At 37.5% G+C, this 18,482-nt stretch overlaps 1 protein-coding gene and 1 long non-coding RNA gene across 3 annotated transcripts in view; one reads left to right on the forward strand and one right to left on the reverse strand.

Annotated features, from left to right (window-relative positions):
- LOC149943650 (uncharacterized) overlaps positions 1-18,482 on the forward strand; it is a 278,012-nt gene that overhangs the window by 84,992 nt on the left and 174,538 nt on the right. The window lies entirely within an intron of this gene.
- LOC149943651 (uncharacterized) lies at positions 7,359-10,380 on the reverse strand. 2 transcript variants are annotated; one of them, XM_090174979.1, is made up of 2 exons: positions 9,969-10,380; positions 7,359-8,864 (listed from the first exon to the last, which is right to left on the reverse strand). In XM_090174979.1, exon 2 carries the CDS (start codon positions 8,862-8,864, stop codon positions 7,767-7,769), a length of 1,098 nt encoding a protein of 365 aa, XP_090031105.1. In that variant the 5' UTR covers positions 9,969-10,380; the 3' UTR covers positions 7,359-7,766. The 2 variants fall into 2 exon arrangements, with proteins under 2 accessions (XP_090031105.1, XP_090031104.1); XM_090174978.1 differs by lacking the exon at positions 9,969-10,380 and adding an exon at positions 9,464-9,548.

The following is an 18,482-nucleotide window of genomic DNA, read 5'->3' on the forward strand; positions in this document are numbered from 1 at the left end:
AGCAAAACAATCTTACCACCATTGTAGGATCTATAATTATAGTAACGCACATTGCTATTTCAAGCCTTAGAAGTTAGACTTTAATTTTATAACCTTGCATCATGGGTCTCGTAGAACCCTGGAGCCCTTGGATACTGTTCAGTTTTCCGATAAATAAGGCTCGTCTTAATATATTAATTAAATAATTAGTGCATGGACAAACGTATAACCGACGACCGTTATATGGACGATGCCTTATTTTGGTGTCGCCATCTGGTGCCACTCAGGGAATTTGAAATCGTTCGCGAGGCTTGAAAAAGCAAGTGACCGTTTTGAAAATTACGTATTTTTGCGCGTGACAGTATCTTTACATTGTGAGGTATAGCAGGCTTATTCACATGCTTTTATACCCTAACATGGGGCACGTTAAAATTCTGAGATGGAATTCTTCTCTTGAGAAGAGTTCTTCATGAGAATTTTTCTCCCCGTGACATTTCTCTAAAATGCGTCAAATGTAAAAAGATTCTTCTAAAGATGGCGGCTTACGAGAATGCCACGAACGTTGTAAACTAAGCCTTTGACAATAAATATTATTTTTACACGATTTCACTACAATATATGAAGGAAGAAAACATGTTATTTATAATTTAAAAGGAAATGTTTCATCAGAAATTAACTAACCATTCTATATTCTCTGAAATTCACTTTCGTCCACAAAAATATCACAATGTTTATTTTCTTCAGCATCAAGTAAACTGATTAGAATATTAGCTGCCAGTTTTATTTATAATTCCCCCCCCCCCTTTTTGACCAAGTGAGAATGCTCCTGTGAGAATGACCTTCAAAATTTTGAGAAGTGAGAATTTTCACTTTCAAGGGATCAATTCTTAGAATTTTGACGCGCCCATGGCGGCGTATTTTTACGCACCAAATGAATTTTAAGATTCACCAATATTATATTCTATTATATTTTAATCTAAAAATAATCCAAGTGTTAAACAGAAATTTGACTGTTTCCAATTAACCATTATTGGAACACTTAAGCATACCAAGAATTCATTTATGGATTCTTGAAGTCATTAGATACGTTTATAAACTCTATATTGTTTGAAGATTTGGGTTGCTATGAGATAACTTACGGTTATTGTAAGTTGCTGTTATGTTTCCGTATTAAATTATAATAACCCCAATAATAATAATAATAATAATGCAAATAAAAAGTATATCATAGTACAAAAAGTATCTAATTTTCTAAATTAAATAAACCAAATTTTTACGCGAAAAACGAATTTTAAAATCCACCGATCACGTTGCCCTAGGTTTCAAATTCCTTGAGTGGAAATTTGTGAAGATAAAAAGTCCAAAGGCAGTTCTTCTATGATTAGAGCTTGCTGATATACAAGGGGATAGTCACTTAAGTAATCAGGCGTCAAGCGCTTGTGGAATTGCTGAAGTTCAGGTGGAAATCAATAAAATCACATGAACATTTGCAGAAATTAATAAAATCACATGAACATTGGCAGAAATCAATAAAATCACATAAATATTTGCAGAAATCAATAAAATAACATAAATATTTCCAGAAATCAATAAAATTACATGAACATTTGCAGAAATTAATAAAATCACATGAACATTTGCAGAAATCAATAAAATAACAAATATTTGCAGAAAGCAGTTAAATCACTTGAACATTTCCAGAAATCAATAAAATTACATGACCTTTGCAGAAATCAATAAAATAACATGAACATTTGCAGAAATCAATGAAATCACATGAACAATTTGCAGAAATAACAGAAAATATCTTACAAAATCGCTGAACTCATTTTTTTCTAGTAAGTGCTCCAATGTCTATTAAGCGAAGTGTAAAACACTTGACTTCACTAAAATGAATTACCTCTACTCAGGGATTATTTAAATTATTTTCATTGCTATATATATAACCGATCTGGTTACCACACGTGGCCAAAATTTCCATTAACATCCATTTAAACACCTGATACGATAATAAACTTGACAATAAAATCGTCAACTTGAGTTATTGAAATAACGCGTCCATGTGTCGGCCATATTGCGCGCTATCGTCATAATACCCCACCACATTTTATAGTCATAACGGGCCGCGGAGTTCGTCCCCGTGGCATATTTATAAATCAATCTTTCGAGTGGCGCTGTTTGCTTAAGCTTCAAAGCGAAGCGTTGCGTTTTATTTCACGGAACGGAAATAAATAATTATTAATTTATAGCGTTAGGGATTCCCTCCCTTTTTATGGTGACGATGGCATCCGCGAGATGGAGCCGCTAGCCTTGTATAAATAATGGCGGCGTCCCCGATGCTATTAAAGACACTGCTTCCCTCTCTCCCGTTTCTCGCTTTGAACGTATTCCAAGTTCTCTTTTTTTTTACGGTCGTCTAATGAAAAAAAGTATTTATATTTTTTACGACTTTTTTTATATAAAGAGATGTCCTTGGAAGAGGACGCTCGATACGCTGGCGAATTTATCTCGGCGATTTTTTCGAGCGCACCTAATGCGAAAGCAAATAATAATCGTACTGCCATCTAGTGGAGAGAAATATCGACTCCCCCCCTTACGCCGCTATCGAAACCTCTCCCATTTGGTCGGCAGCCGGGGAACGTCCATTTAGGTTGTACGCTTTCGTTTCAACTGCCGAATGTTTCCAGAAAACGGAATGGACTTGACCAGGAAGCTTTCCTTTCCCATTTTTTTTGAGTAATCTGAGTTTTGCGTCCTTGCTGACACCAAAAGTTTTCTCAAACAAATTAAAAAAAAAAGTTTTGCGTCCTTTTGAACTAGATGCTAGTTTTCTTTCTAAAATCAAATCCAAAGGGTAAAGTGGGACTCGAAAAGTGGAAAAATTACAGAATACACTTGATAATACGTTTCTCCTTATTTGACAAGCATTTTAACCCTAGTTGACATAAGTTTGGTCCTTGTTGTCTAAAGTTTGTTCTTGTTGGCCAAAGTTGGATCCTGGTTAACAAACATTAATGTCATAGTGGATCGAAACTCGACCGCGTTTGATCAAAGTTTTATCTCGGTTGAGAAACATGGCATCAATGTTAATCAACCAGGACCAAAATTTTATCCTGGTTGATGAACATTAACGCCATAGTTGACCAAAGATCGATCACAGTTGAACAAAGTTTGATAATGCTTGAAAAACATTTTGGCCTTATAGTTCACCAAAGTTTAACAGCAATAGGCGCTTAAATAAATCATCCTCCAAGGAAATCGCCAGGTAGTAATATTCCTGAGAGCCAGGATATGCAAGTTATTTATTATATATAAGTCGTGTTTTTCTCAAGCCTTATTATGTCAAAAAGGCTACTTGGTTAAAAGGGAACGCCATGGGTAACGCTTGTAGCTGCAATGAAGGTGAAAAGTTTAAATTATTTTAACAAGCACTATATAAACATTGATTTGCAGGTCCTGGCTCTCGGAAATATTACTTATTGGCGATTTCCTTGGAGGATGATTTATTGAAGCGTCTATTGACCAAATTTGAAACGCAGCTCACTTAAAAAAGACCTTATTTAATTAATAAATAGTTACACCCTAGTTGACAAAAGTTCGACCGCAGTTGACCAAAAAGTCCCTCTTTATATAATCAACAGTTACACCATCCATAGTTGACAAAAATTAATTTTACTAGGGACAAGTCCTAGTTGGTTTTTCGAGTAAGCGGTTGCATTTGTGACTGTAGTAAATCTCCCGAGCCAGAAGTATGAAACTGGCCATGCTCCGACGAAGAGGAGGGTGATTTCTGTTGACACGTAGCCCCGGAGAACGAGATCCAGAGAGAGAGAGAGAGAGAGAGAGAGAGTAAAAGATGGGGGAGGTTTCGTGCGCGCACTTTATCCCTGGAGGTGGCTCGAAAGGGTAACTTTATCCGCTGCCGCCGTTGAGCGGCGCCTTCATCTACCCATCAAGTTATAACCGCTCGGTACACAAACAGAGCTGCGCAGTCCGTAGTTATAGAAGGCTGTAAATCCCTCTTCTCACCCACTGCCACCGCGATATAATATAACGTGGCGTACGTAATACAGCGATAGACCTCTCCATATCAGTTTGGTAGTAAGTTTTTGATGGGACGATTTTGCATTGGGCGTAAAAATATATAATGGAAACAAATACGGTAGCTAGCTGGTAAAAGTTAGGAAAAATCGAAGTGAAAACCTAAAATTTTAACTCCAGTAACCCTCGGGTAATCGACAAACCTTCGCTTGACTAGATTTTATTAGTTTTTCACTGAGGAAAGAAAATGTTTGGTCTTGTTGTGGGATGGGGGCTTTATAGAGAGTCTAATTGAATTACGTGGCCTTGTTGAAAATCTACTCGAAAGCGGTTCGGTGCAAAAGATCGCCAAAATTATTTTTTTAAGTATTTACCCAATGACAGTACGGTAACGTAGATGGCGCCACTTAAGGATATGAATTATACGGGAACGCGTGCCATCTATGTTTACAGTTATCGACTCAGTAAATAAAAAATACGTCAAAATGTGGACGTGGCCATTTTGATCGAACCTTGATAGACAACACTGTTATCGTAGTTGTTTGTTTGTAGGCAGTATTTTTCCGCTCCTAGTTACAACCAGTGTGAGAAATAAGGCACTATCACATGCCAATCGCCAGTTTAAAAATTAGCTGGGCCAGTTTAAAAATTAAATGCTTGGGGTGTTAGTGGGCCTGGTGACCACTTAATTAATTCAAAGTTTTTCCCTTCAAGATTTTAGTTTAGTACTCTACACTCTATTTGACCATAAATTATTAAAGCCTGATTTTGAAGGTTAAAAATGGTAAGTGGCCAGTGGCCATTTTTCAATTAAACTACCTAGGCTCTACTGACCACTGGTCCAGTTTAAAAAATTCCTCATTTCTCAGCCTGGTTACAACCAGAAAAATACCAATAATATGTATTTAGTGATATTAATCAATGCGATATAACAATTACACGGGAAAATATGCTTTCTAAGTTAGAGAATATTCCTACGTAGAGTAATAAAGTTATAAATTTTGAACCGAAATGCCGTATATACTTCCGCGGATTGGCGGTAAAATGGCGCTCATTGAAACCTGCCTTGAAACCAAGGTTGCTAGAGATGCCTTGAACCTACGAAGGTAAATATGTTTAAATTTTATAGCAGAACCCTTCTCTATCTAACAGAAAATCCCAGAAACCCCAATGAATTGAGGGGCACTTGGAATGCGCCATTTCGCCATTTATTTGTTTAACAAAAATATTACTACTAAAGGGCTCGCGACGAAAGTAAAAAGATTTTAGACTACACTAAAAATGCTGAAGTTCCAACAAAGAACATTTATACACGAGTTAATATAACCAGGTAATTAACAAAATTTCCTAATAATTCCGCAGAAGCCCTGAAACCCCTTCGTGAAACCACAGGGTATGGGAAGAACCGACCTGAAGGAAAAATTCACCGAAATATTCTTTATACTTTCCTCAAATTGTAATTCAATTCCATATACTGAAAGAAATAATTATTATTCTAAGAAAAAAGGGAATATATTAGACCTTTCCATAAAATAAGCATGTAGCTCGTTCGTCACGAAATACGTAGAATTTAAGTTCAGTTTATACTTAAAAACAGGGTTCCACGTCGAATTTACCCTTATGTCCAGTCTTTTCGTAATAAAACGTCATCGATACGTCACCCGTGACGCAGCAGCAACATCAAAACAAGAAGGTACACGCTACACGTTATAAGCGACGCGTTTTATTCCTGAAAAGCTAAAAAATGGGGTCCCACGAAAGGCGTAAGTTAATGGAATGGGTCATAAGTTAAGCCTTGGGGCTCGTAATTTTCAGTTTCCCGGGGCTTTTCCGCCATTGGTGGAATGCAACCAGTGAGAGGGAAAAGAAATAAACGAGAATGACGAGCGACCGAAAGAGTTACAACTTGGAAGACATTTCTTTCCGCTTTTATACCCCGACACGCGGACAGACATAGACGACACTGGGAAAGAGAACTAGCTTTTATACGGACTGACGCCCAAGATTTTCGCTTCCTTCCGTCTCTCTTATTATTTGGGGGAAGGAAAACACTTCCTTTTGAAATATTATTCTCGTGTCTGCGCCTTGCGGCACATTTTTTACACTGTCTTTGCACTTTTTCTTCATCTTTATGGAATAGTGGAATCTCATGGCGTTTTCCTTTTGGATGCTCCGATTAGCCCCAAAGCTGATGCGAGTATCATTGGGTTATTATGCAACTTTGCTATACAGATGCAACTTTGCTATACAGATGCAACAAGCACATTTATATATATTTTTTTTATTTTGGAATTAGAACACTGACACTACCAAAGAATATATATATTGTTGGCAGAAAATGAAAATTCGTAAATAAGATGACGTCCATATGTATCTAAGAAAAACCATTCGCACTGGTGGCGTGACCAAGCTTAAGGCGCTCTAAGCAGATTGGTAGGCCATTGGTACCAATTTATTCTATGGATAGTCTTGCCAACGAGTATTGATTCCATGGGTAGTCTTGCCAACGAGCATTTATTCTATGGATAGTCTTGCCAACGAGTATTTATTCCAGTGGCAGTTTTGCCAACGATAATTTATTCCATGGGTAGTCTTGCCAAAGAGTATTTATTCCATGGGCAGTCTTGCCAACGAGTATTTATTCCATGGGCAGTCTTGCCAAAGAGTATTTATTCCATGGGCAGTCTTGCCAACGAGTATTTATTCCATGGGCAGTCTTGCCAACGAGTATTTATTCCATGGGCAGTCTTGCCAACGAGTATTTATTTCATTGGCAGTCTTGCCAACGAGTATTTAGTCTATTCAGAGTCTTTCCAAAGAGTATTTATTCCAATGATTCTCTTGACAACACGTGATTTTAAACGAGAAACACGTGTCTTTTACTTGGAGGAGGACCTCAAAACGGATATACGATCTAACCATAATTAACATAATAGCCTAAGTTTAACACTGTTTTCATTTAGTGACCGAAATCATCGCGGTTCAATTCTCAATAAACCTTGGCTTATTCAAATAGGCTGTCGTTGGCAATTTCTTGGACAGCGTTACCTGATACTTCCCAAAACTAGTAACAGCTTGCGGAGTTCTTAGTCCTTAGCCACGTAATGATTTATGTGGCCATTGGCGAAATGGACTATCATTATAAAATAGGCGTCATGAGAGTTGGAAAAGTCCTACTTATTTTATTACGTCACTTATGATCTAACTAATAAAAGACTGAACAAAGGCTCTTTAGGCTACTGGAAGACGATATCTTCCTTAGTTTCTTTCATTTCGGGTTGACGCCCTCTTTGAAGTCTTATAAACTTCACGGAAATTAAAAACTTAATTTACACAACATAAAACGAACTTTTATTTGAAATAAAAGTGAATATTATCAACCGTGTATTCGGTTTGTACAAAACAATATTAAAACTATACAATCGATAAATTTTATCAACCTTATCTTTGGTTTGAGGAAACACAATATAACTTAAATGTTTATTAGTTTTGACAGCTGTCTATGACAAGTTAAAATAAACTTTTAACCCCATTGACGCGTTTCTTTAAAAGGAACTATAATCCTAGAGAAGTTAAACCTCTGAATAAGGAAAACGCGTAGACGTAGTTTCATTTTCTACACTTCTACACGTTTTCTGGCACGTGCTTAACCTCTCAATTAAACTTTAATAAAGAGATACTGATAAAATGTAATAAAAATTATATAATGGAAGATATCATATCAATAGATAATGCAATAAGTGGTACTATTCGGAGCACTGGGCCGTGTTTTGAAAATGGCTTTTTTGGCCGATGAGCCAACTGTAGAAAAACTTCTCCGGGAGATTGAAGGACCTGCTACCAACGTACGATCTTCGACTGTACGCCACTTCAAGGTTGTACAGACCTTTCCACAGCATCTGCAAATTATCGATGTCGTGTCTCAAGTTAGAGGCGTAACGAAGGGAGATTCCAGGTTCTTTCAACGTCTTGATTGGCGAATGTGGATCAAATCCACCGATGCAAGCGATAACGTCGTGAACCTTGCTGGGGTTGAAGACGTACGGTGGAAGGTTGACGTCGTACCTGTGGCTCATTAAGTCGTACATGGCCACGACGCCCTTGGTCTCGCTGTTTCGCATCCATCTCTTAATCAAACCAGTCACTCGGACGTGTTCGCCGAGGCGATAAAAGAAGGAGCAGCAATCCAGGAAGTCTTCGTATTTGGTGACCTTGGCCATGTAAAGCCACAAAAAGGTGCAGAACAAGGAATCCATGTTAGAACATTGTTGAAAGACTTCGCCCGGTGGTAAGACCACTTCAGTGGTACGTCTGCATCTCGTCTTTCGGAGATAGCGGACGAACTGGTTGATCATGATGTGGTACTTATCGTGCGGTTCCTCGAATGTTTCCAGTCCCGGTATTTTCAGGAAACTTCCCATGTGCTCCCTCCACGCTAAGGACGCCTTGAAGAACGCTTGGCTGACGTGGCAATCTTGGAATTTCGAACCAGAGTGTTTGAAGGACCCGTATCGAACCAGAAAGTAGTTGAGATGTCTGTAAGCCTCTCCAGGGTTTTTGAACCAGTCCAATGACATCTGGAAGAAACTCTTCTGACAGATCCAGACTTGTTGGTACTGCGGCGCTAGATTTCTCAACAATTCATCCAGAAACTTGACGATTTCTGAGAAATTGGCTTTAGGGTCCGAGATCCTGGTCATTTGGTAGAGGTAATCATCCGCGTTTGGAAATTGGCCGTCAAACCGAGATGGGTAGTTAGTAAAAGCGTCCGACAACTCTGGCAAGTCGTTATTGGACCACCAGTCCATTATATCCTCGAAGGTTTTGAAAGTTGGAAGCGACATCTGTGGTGGTTGAGAAAGTGAAAGGAAATGAATTAGATATATGCAAAACAATTTTTTAGTATCGAATCGAGTATCAACTATTTTTTCTAGCCACGTCAAATATTTCGTCGAATATTTTTATACAAAAATTGGGTCAGCTGACTTTGAAGTTTTAGTTTTACTTTGTTGTTATAGAAACTTCCAAAGCACGCCAAGGCTTCAATAATCTAAACAAAAATATTAATATTTAAATCGGGAAAACTAAAATTTCGATTTGGTGTTCGATCGATTTATTTTTGTTTAAGTTCACTGGATAGCTGTATTATTTAAATTATTATATTTTTTTATTTACGAAACATACGAAGTTTTCCTGTTGATTCAGGTGCTTTACTAGTCTATTAGAATATATTAATTTTTGCCTCATTGGTTTATCAGCATCTAACACTTAATCGTATGATTTCGTATGTTATAACGTCATTATCAAATTGATAAGAACTGGGCCTTGGCATTTGTGACAGTTAAAAAAACCTGGCCCATGTTTTATTTCCTTTTCATTACGATATGGCTTTTCAATATCCTTTGTAAAATTGATATATTTATGATAAAAATATAAAGCCTACCTTTAAATCGGAAATCACAGCAAGCCTGCAAGTTAGCTAACATCCGTTGCTTTATCGATTATCTACTTGTTATTGTTATTAGTTGTCATATTGACTTTGACCCCTAGATAGCGTCCGTGTCTTCACTTTGCGGTATATATAAAAATCTGTGTACAACGGGACTCGTGATTAATTTTAATATGTTCAAATTATACTAAACCGGCTTTTTTATCTCTAAAAGATTTAATTCTCGACAAGTTTTTGTTTCAAATACCCGCTTTTTTTAAGCGACCTTTTACGTAAATTCGAATAGATTTAGTGGTATGTCCTTGAAATACTTATTGTGGGTATCTTATCCACGAACGCGCCTTAAAAATAAATAAAACCATCAAAGTAGATGAGAATGAAGGCCTCCCATGACGCGCGACAACAACTCTTTCGCCGCTGGCTAATTAACGTCCATAAAGCTCGGAGATCACGACCAGGGCGTTTCTCCATAGTTGATCAATTATGAGTGGCGAAAAACCTTTTTGTCGGATGGGCCCCGGCGTTAGATGGCGCGCGAAGAAATGGCTCGTCTTATCTAGTGCCGGGAAACTTCCCTTCAATTTCGGGGCTGGGCTCGATGGTTCTCTTCTTTCACGTCCCTCTCAGCGTGTAATTCCGGTAATAGTGGAACTATGGGACAAAGATAGAGATAGAAGACCCTCCAAGGAGATGATTGTCTATGTACGAGCTAGCCTCGCTTTTGAGTCTACTCCACCCAGTTCATCCGCGCCATGACCTTACTCGCGAGTCCGACCACACACACATTTGGCCTGATAAATACTAAAGATACAATTTATTAAAAGCTTTCGCGCTGTTTATTAATAAGTTCCGTCACTGTCAATCGTCATTAAATCTGTCTAATGCATTATGAATTAATTGACTTTATCATTAGCAAAAAAAACACGCTATCTGTTTATAATTTTATATACTACAATTTTATCGCATTTGTAAAATAATTTCCACGTAATGAATGACAATATGGTTGACCTCGTTTCGTGTTAAACCAACTGTTGGCTTTCTTTAGGTCCAAAATAATTAGTCGAAAAACAGTGTTGACTGTGTTGTTGCCAGAAAATCTAACAAACAAAATTATTACGAATTTTTTATTTCCAATTATTTCTAATAATGCTGTAAATTTTAATTTTTCCATATTTACCGAGATTTCTTCCCATATTTGTCAACATTTCCCATACTTACCGAGATTTCTTCATAAATTTGTCAACATTTCCCATATTTACCGAGATGTCTTCCCATAATTGTCAACATTTCCCATATTTACCGAGATTGCTTCCCATATTTGTCAACATTTCCCATATTTACCGAGATTTCTTCCCATATTTTTCAACATTTCCCATTTTTACCGAGATATCTTCCCATATTTGTCAACATTTCCCATATTTGTCAACATTTCCCATATTTCTCTACATTTCCCATATTTCTCAATATTTCCCATATTTTCAATATTTCCCATATTTTTCAATATTTCCCAAATATTTCAATGTTTCAATTATTTCCGATATTTTCAAGATTTCCCAACTATATTTTTTATTTATAACCAGGATTTTAGTTCGACTATATTAAAATTACAGGCTGCTCGATTTGGGATGAAAATTATGTTCTTGCTATAATGGTTGGAAAGTTCGGATTTAAAAAAAACCTATAGCTTCCATTATTACTCTTCGCACACGATGGCGCCGTACGCAATAGAAGGAAACCCCTAATTATCTTCCTATAGTTTTGCGGCATAAAGTGGTACATTGGCTAATCCTTTGTTATTTCAATTACATCGTGTGTATGTCACAATTTAGAGAACATCATGATAAAGCCCGTTTTAATTGATTTATATTGATTTAAGGGGTATTATGAAAGAGGGGAGGTGGTGCTTGATATCTTCCGAGTTCGGGAATTACTATTGGAGAAACCGTATTTCTAATTAGTAAATTGAGATATAACTTTGTTTATGACGTTGATTCGGATACCCGTATAATCAGCTCGGCTTTGAAGGCTTTATTGGCGCTGGATTCAACTTTGGAGCGAACTTCCAGGGGCTGCAGGGGCCATGGTGACGGCTTCAGTTCCGATTATCTCGTTCCAGATAGGTCTTCCAATATTTGGGTGAATATCCAAAAATTTTAATACGTATTTTGGGTCTCCCCTTTCAAATTATGATAAATAGCCCGGGAAGGTTTAGTAACGTAGAACTCCGAAGTCCACCGATAAGCGAGGATGTGTCCACCGCCACCCTCCCCTTCCGGTTCAATTCGGTATTATCGGAATTATAGGCAATGCGGAATATATAATTACGAAATAAAAGTGATAAACGTAAATTAATGGCCAGGCACGAAATATAACTGGCTCCGGAATTCGTGGAATCAGAAAGTTACGCGTTGGATGTTAATTTACACTATGCATTCGGACGCCATTTTCAAAAATGGCGTCTAGCACATATTTTTCCAGTAACGCCAGCGAGGTAAATGCAGCTTAAGAGCAGGGCTTCCACATTTGAAATATAAAATTTCCCTCTTGCAACAATTTCTATAACGAAAAATCCCTTTTATCCCTTTTTTGACTTGGAAATTCCCATTTTTATCCCTCGCTATATTTTTGAGTTTTTAATACAAATTTGTTTAAATATTCAGTTTAATTCTGAAAATAATTCCAAATATAAGGTTTTATTTATTACAAAATTACTTACATTTGAATAATTTTGCAAAAATATATCCTCAAAAGTCGGAAATGGATATTTAGATGATGACTTTCATTACTATCTAACGTATTGCAAATATTTTTTACATCTGTGAGACTGTGACTCATAACATAAAATTAGAGTAGACTAGAACAGGCAATGTTACCAGAAAAGCTAAAAAATACCTTTCTTCCCGTGCAAAGAACACTTTTTCCTCATTTCCCCCCCACAAAATGCCATTTTCCCTCACTTTTCCCGTTTTCCCTCATTTCCCCCCACAAAATGCCATTTTCCCTCACTTTTCCCGTTTTCCCTCTTAAATTACATTATTCCCTTTTAGCATTTTGTAAGGTTGAAAATCCCGGAAAGGGGAAAAATTCCCCGCATGTGGAAGCACTGTTCAAGAGGTGTAAGTGTAAGTTCAATGATCTACTTTATAACGCCGCCCAAGTTCAATGTACTCGAAGTGGTCCGACATTCGTCAAAATAAAGTACAGTACAGAAAAATGATATTAGGAATTTGGAAATCAACTTTTCCCAATCTGGGTTCAAGAATCTCAAAAATCAGAAAAAAAACACAGGAAAATTCATAATCGCAAAAATTCAGGATTTAATATTTTTATTAGAAAAAACTCTGTTAATTGAACCAGAGTCACAGTTAAACAACTACCATTTTGACGTTTTAAAATTAAGGGGAAATTGAAAAAGCAGACGACGGAAGTCTGTATTATTTATATAAATAATTTAATTTTCCGAGTATATCATAATAGTATTAAGGGGGAAGACTACAGTGGCCATTGTCTACTTTCGCGCTATTTCAAGCTGAACTCTTTTAATTTTGTATTTTAACTTATAAAATTAATATTTAAATGTAGGACCGCCTCTTGTTTAGTGACTAAAATAATTTTTACAATTTTAAATTTAAAAGTAATTAAGTTATTACGTTTTAATTCGGACCCCCGGAGCTAAACAAGTTCGACAAGTGCCCAAACTACCCTTTAGTTACGACCTTATATCTCGTTAACTATTAATATTAGAATTATCAAAATTATTTTAAGCACTAGAGGAAGGTTCAGCCTAATAAGAAAAATATAATTATGTAATTGTTAAAACAGAAACGTTCAGCTTGAACGAAAAAGAGGCTTTTACTGCATTCTTCCCCCTTAATGGTTCAAAAATATACTTTATCTAAATCGGATAATTATATTTAAATTTTATTGGAATTATTTAAAGCACCAAGCGACGTTCTGCCATCTTGAAAATACAACTAGGTTTATTTGGAAATATTTCCAATTTAAAATTCCTCGCACGTTTTTCGATAAAAGGCTCGGGCCCAAAAAAGGTGGTTATAGGATAGCTCCAACATTGTGTCGGGTATAAAAGTATTTCTCTCTCTCTCGCATCAAACCGCCACGAGAGGTCAGGGTTTCTCCGCAACCTCAACTACTAATATGACTGATTGTGGACGCGCTGGGGAACTCAATAGGCTGTAGTCGCATTGACTGTAGCTTTTACTCTCTCTCTCTCTCTCTCTCTCTCTCTCCCTCTACAGGCCTGTTTATTGTAGTGATGTCCCAGTAATGAAAATGGCTTCTATTGAGACCGAGGTATCCGGGTAGCCATTTACACCAGCGACGTCTACCGGTTGAAATTGGAAATAAACTCAGCAGGGTGCCATGTAATATTGTAATATAGAATGAAGCCTACATATCATTCGACGTTGGAACCCCGCCGGTTTTACCCATATCTACCTAGTTCCCTTTATTTTCTGTCGGCCTGTTACTGGCTTTTCTTCAAAATTGAATCGAAAGAAAAAATGAAAGGTGTTTATGAATAGTGTACCGCTTTTAATAGCGGTATCGAGGGGTATTAAGAGAAGTATTAAAGTGCTTTTTACAAAATTCGGCTTTTATGTATTATTCCAAGTTAGAAGTATTACCTTAAGCAGGAATCCATACCTCTACTTGGAATGCTTATCCTGGCGTATCGCGTATGGTAAGATCACTCTGACGGCTTTGGCCCCGCCTACGAGATAAAAAAATCCCCTCTGCGCGAACTGCCCTCTCACGTAATTGTTTGTTAAGTTAACAAAGTGACGTCAAAAAAAACCGTCAGCCACATCGAGACGAAAATCTGCCGCGATAAGCATTCCAAGTAGAGGTATGGTGTTTTCGAAAGATCGTTTCGAATATAAAAAAAAATTAAACAGAAAAGTTCTAATTTTGTATAGTTTTATGATTTTATCAAGAATGTATTTATTTATACTCAGGGAGAATGAATATATTGAGATTATTTTTAGCGTTTTTTCCAATTCCACCCGTTGGGGCCCCCGGTATGCTCCTCCGCCTTAATAAAATCAAATAACACTGCAATCTCATTGGTTCTTAAAAATTACGTTTTTCGACGCGATTAACGCTGCTGCGAGGACGCAAAAAATAAGACCACCTCCCCCCCCCCCCCGCCCTTAGCGTGACGGGGCTAGGGCCTCAACGTGTCCGTCGATAGTCTCGACATATTCATTCTCCCTGAGTATAAATAAATATATTCTTGGTTTTATCCTGTATTTTTAAAATATATATGGCGTAGTACCGTTTTTTTAAATATATTTAATTTAAGATTTATTTGAATAGATCGATTCAATTTTAATTATGGACGTTCTGAGATGTGATTAACAGCTGATGGGGAAAGGTACTAAACTTTGAACGCAGTAAAATGGTGAAATTATTAAATTGAAAAAAGTAAAATATTTCATAATTTTATACAAACCAAATATTTGATGTTTTCATCACGTTTTTAATACAGAAAATTAGAGAAATATACTAAAATTGAATTAAATACTAAGCAATTACAGATACATTAATTGATGTATGCCAAAAATTTCAAACCGTTTATAGATATCTAGCTATAGTTAAAACGCCAGTAAACAACACTCAAACACAAAAATTATTTGGTTTATTAATTTTTAAACAATATTTTGGTCGTAAAATACTTTGTTTTCGAATGGAAGTAGCTATTGATTATTTCTTGGTTGGCTTTGTATATTATTTCAGAAGCAAGCCTAAATCACAAACACGAAAACAAAATTTCGTTGCAATTTATGGTTTATCTTATTTTTTTAGCAACTGATGTTACGCTACATAGATTTTCTTAAGGAAAACAAAATGTCAGTTTCAGTAAATATTTTTCAATATTTTATGTTTTTTGCCGCTTTATATACCTTAAAATAGCGCAAAAAATATATAAATAACGACATAACTAAGATAACAATAAAGAAAACGACAGTGGAATATTATTTATGACTGGGTAAATAGACCGCGAAATTGCATCAGTTTTATTACCGCGAAATCAATCAGTTACTTTCTTTTTATAAAAGAGGTGGAAAAAATAGAATCGATAAAAGTTTAAATCTTTGAATTTGAAGAAAGTGGAGGAGGTAAATAAAAGAAACTAGTACGACGTTCCATATAAACGAAACCCGAAATTTGAAATATTCGAAGCGGCTTTTTTGACGAATGCGAAACGCGAATAAAGGAAGAACGCTTTTGAGAGGCCAATTCGAAGACACCCGAAGCCCGCTGCTGACTACGCCGGACCCAGAAAACAAAACTTTTCAAAGAGAAATGTTTTATATTCTTCGCGTCTCCCGCCTTGTCTGGGAACGTATAGAGTCTTAGAAAATTTCCGGAATAGAATACTGAGGGACTAAGAATAGCTAGAAAATGAAAATTTTCGACTTTGCGCGTGTGGCTACAAAAATAAAGAAAGGCAAAAGTTTTGTGTTGAAGTCTCCGATTATATTGTATTGGTTTTCTCTTCCGAATTCGATAGAGAATACTCTCTCGGAAAAGGCCTTCCTTAGCAGAGATGTCAAAAGCGAGGGAAACCTTTAATACAATGGTCGTAGGGTTATCTTTAACTCTGCCTTTGTGACGTACTTTCACGTAAGGTGGGGATCGACAGAGGGATTCCAAGTCAGACGACTAAGGGGAAAATTCCACTTTTATGTTATATTCATTTTTTGGTTTTTTGTGATATATTTCTCCTCAAATTTCAAAAGTAAAAATTCTTTAGATCTTTACTTTATATATTGATTATATTCCTTTGATCAAGGTATGATATAACCTAGAATTGTAAGTTTGAAAATTGTCCGCCGAAAATTTCCCGCTCGCAAAACTTTCTAATATTGTTTGAAAATTTAAATATAGCGTCATTTTCGCCTCATTTTTTCGAATCTAAAAGTAAAACTAAACATCTAGACTAGTTTTATCATAAAAACATTAAAAAAACTTTATTTAAATCGTATGGACTATTTTCCAAGTGTTTTGATTGAAATCGGGAAACTTTCGTAACTGACCAAGTTCTAAACAGAAAGCCTTGAAATATTCAACATAGTTTCTGAACACCAATGACTGTAGCAGTTTTCGTCTAAAGCTAGTGGTCCACCTGAGGTTAAGTAACCGTATCATAACTGTATGTAAAATTAGCGTAAAATTACCGAAAAAGGGCGCCCATTTCTTTAGTGTTGAAAATCAGCGTCTACGTATTAGCATCAGGGATAATGGATGGGCGCTTTTTGAAACGTAAATAAAACGCAGATTAAACGTCATGCGACGTGGAAGTGACCTAGCGATACGGTTACGTAACCTCTGTTGGACCACTAGCTTAAATGCCCCCCTGACCTTAAAATAATAAGTATTAATCAACTAGGCTAATACCAAGGCACCACCTTAGGCCTAAGTCATCAAGCGACTTCTAAAGCCATTAATTCAGGTGGCCGGGTTACAATGCGTAGGAGGGTGGTGGCAAGCCCTTCATGCCACGCGAGCCAACAGCTCCCTACACTCACTATTACCGTTAACCTCTACAAGTTTATATCAACCTGTGGGGAGAGAACTTGCAAACTCTACGCGGAAGGAGTTATTCCGAGTTTTCACCCAGGGCCACAAGCTGGGATCGAACCCGTCTCCTCTTGCTGCGAGGCGAAAGTGCTAACCACTCCGTTCTGTAACTTGACCCTTAGGCGGTGCCTTGGGTATTAGTTTAATTGATGATGATTATTATTAGTCGCAACGCGGAATATTCTTGGTAATTGGCTTCGTGGAAAAGTTTTCCGCAATTCGTTTTCGAAATAGAAGGAGTACGGTGAAGCGGAAGTAGTAGCTGAACCGTTTGATATGTTTTGGTAAGAATCCGAGCTCGTACATTTTCACACATTCCGTTTTTCTGTCGGTGGTGTTCTGGAGATTGTAAAAGAGAGCCGGTAACAAAGAATGCCGAAGAATAACTCATTCCCGTTTTTCATCTTCCTTCCTCCAGCGGCGCGAGTTCGAAGGGGACACGAGGGTGCCAGACGAAGGGCGAAAGGGGGTATATCCCCGCCAGGACCACGCTGGGAGTATGTTTTGCGCCTCCTTCGCTCGAGATATATTTTTCAGTGAAACGGTCGCGGCGTGTCCAATCATCCGTGATGAACGATTCTGGCCTCCGCGTCAATATCGCGCGGGGTCTTTCCTTACCATCGGTAAAAAGAGGTCTGTTCGGATACGATTCTCCCCGTGTATCATTCTGCGGTGCGGTTTAATTGTACCCGGTCTTCAGTAATATTGATAAGGTGGGGTGCCGAAACCTTAATAGCGCGATTCCTCAAGCCACAAATTGACTCTCCAGTATTTCGTGTTTTCACGCGGTTTTGGAGCTACTCGAGAAAGTTTCATTTTAGTCTGACCGTAAGTGTATAATATTGTTACATAAGTGTGACACTTCATATTCTTCACACGCAATGGCTTTACTAAGAGCTATTCACGAGACAGATTACATTACGGGTTTCGTCGCCGTTTCGCGTCCGCTCGCTAACGCGTCACACGTAGCCTTTGACAGCGCCTCGCTAGGGGGAGATTTTCTTCTCCGTTACTAACTCTCAGTGAAATATTCCCCAAAGTGACAAACTTATGGAACAATATTATAGACTTATGGTCTGACCAAAAGCGACGTAAGACCCCAAATGGTGTCAGCCCTACTTTCGCGCCTTTTGAAATATCTACGGAGACTCGGAGAGTTAGTCTCACCATCGAATACAAAGCCCGCGAGATGGCTTTGTACTGGAAGCGTTCTGGTCTGTGGGCTAATTTGTCTTGGCTCGATTTCCTCTCGTCACTTTAATTGCGGGGAGAGATACGTTATAAAACGGCACATTTGGTAGCGATGGAGTGACGGAAATTTCATATTTTGATGACGTATTCGTTGGGTCTTACGTCGCTTTCGGTCTGACCAACGTGGACGTCGTGGGTTCGAACGGGACCGAAGGGG

This window comes from Leiobunum rupestre, chromosome 5 (assembly GCF_980474605.1).
Source record: "Leiobunum rupestre chromosome 5, qqLeiRupe1.1.hap1, whole genome shotgun sequence".
NCBI classification, from domain to species: Eukaryota; Metazoa; Arthropoda; class Arachnida; order Opiliones; family Sclerosomatidae; genus Leiobunum; species Leiobunum rupestre.

Coding starts and splice junctions, on each gene's coding strand:
- LOC149943651 (XM_090174979.1), bottom strand. CDS start 8,864: ATGTCGCTTCCAACTTTCAAAACCTTCGAGGATATAATGGACTGGTGG.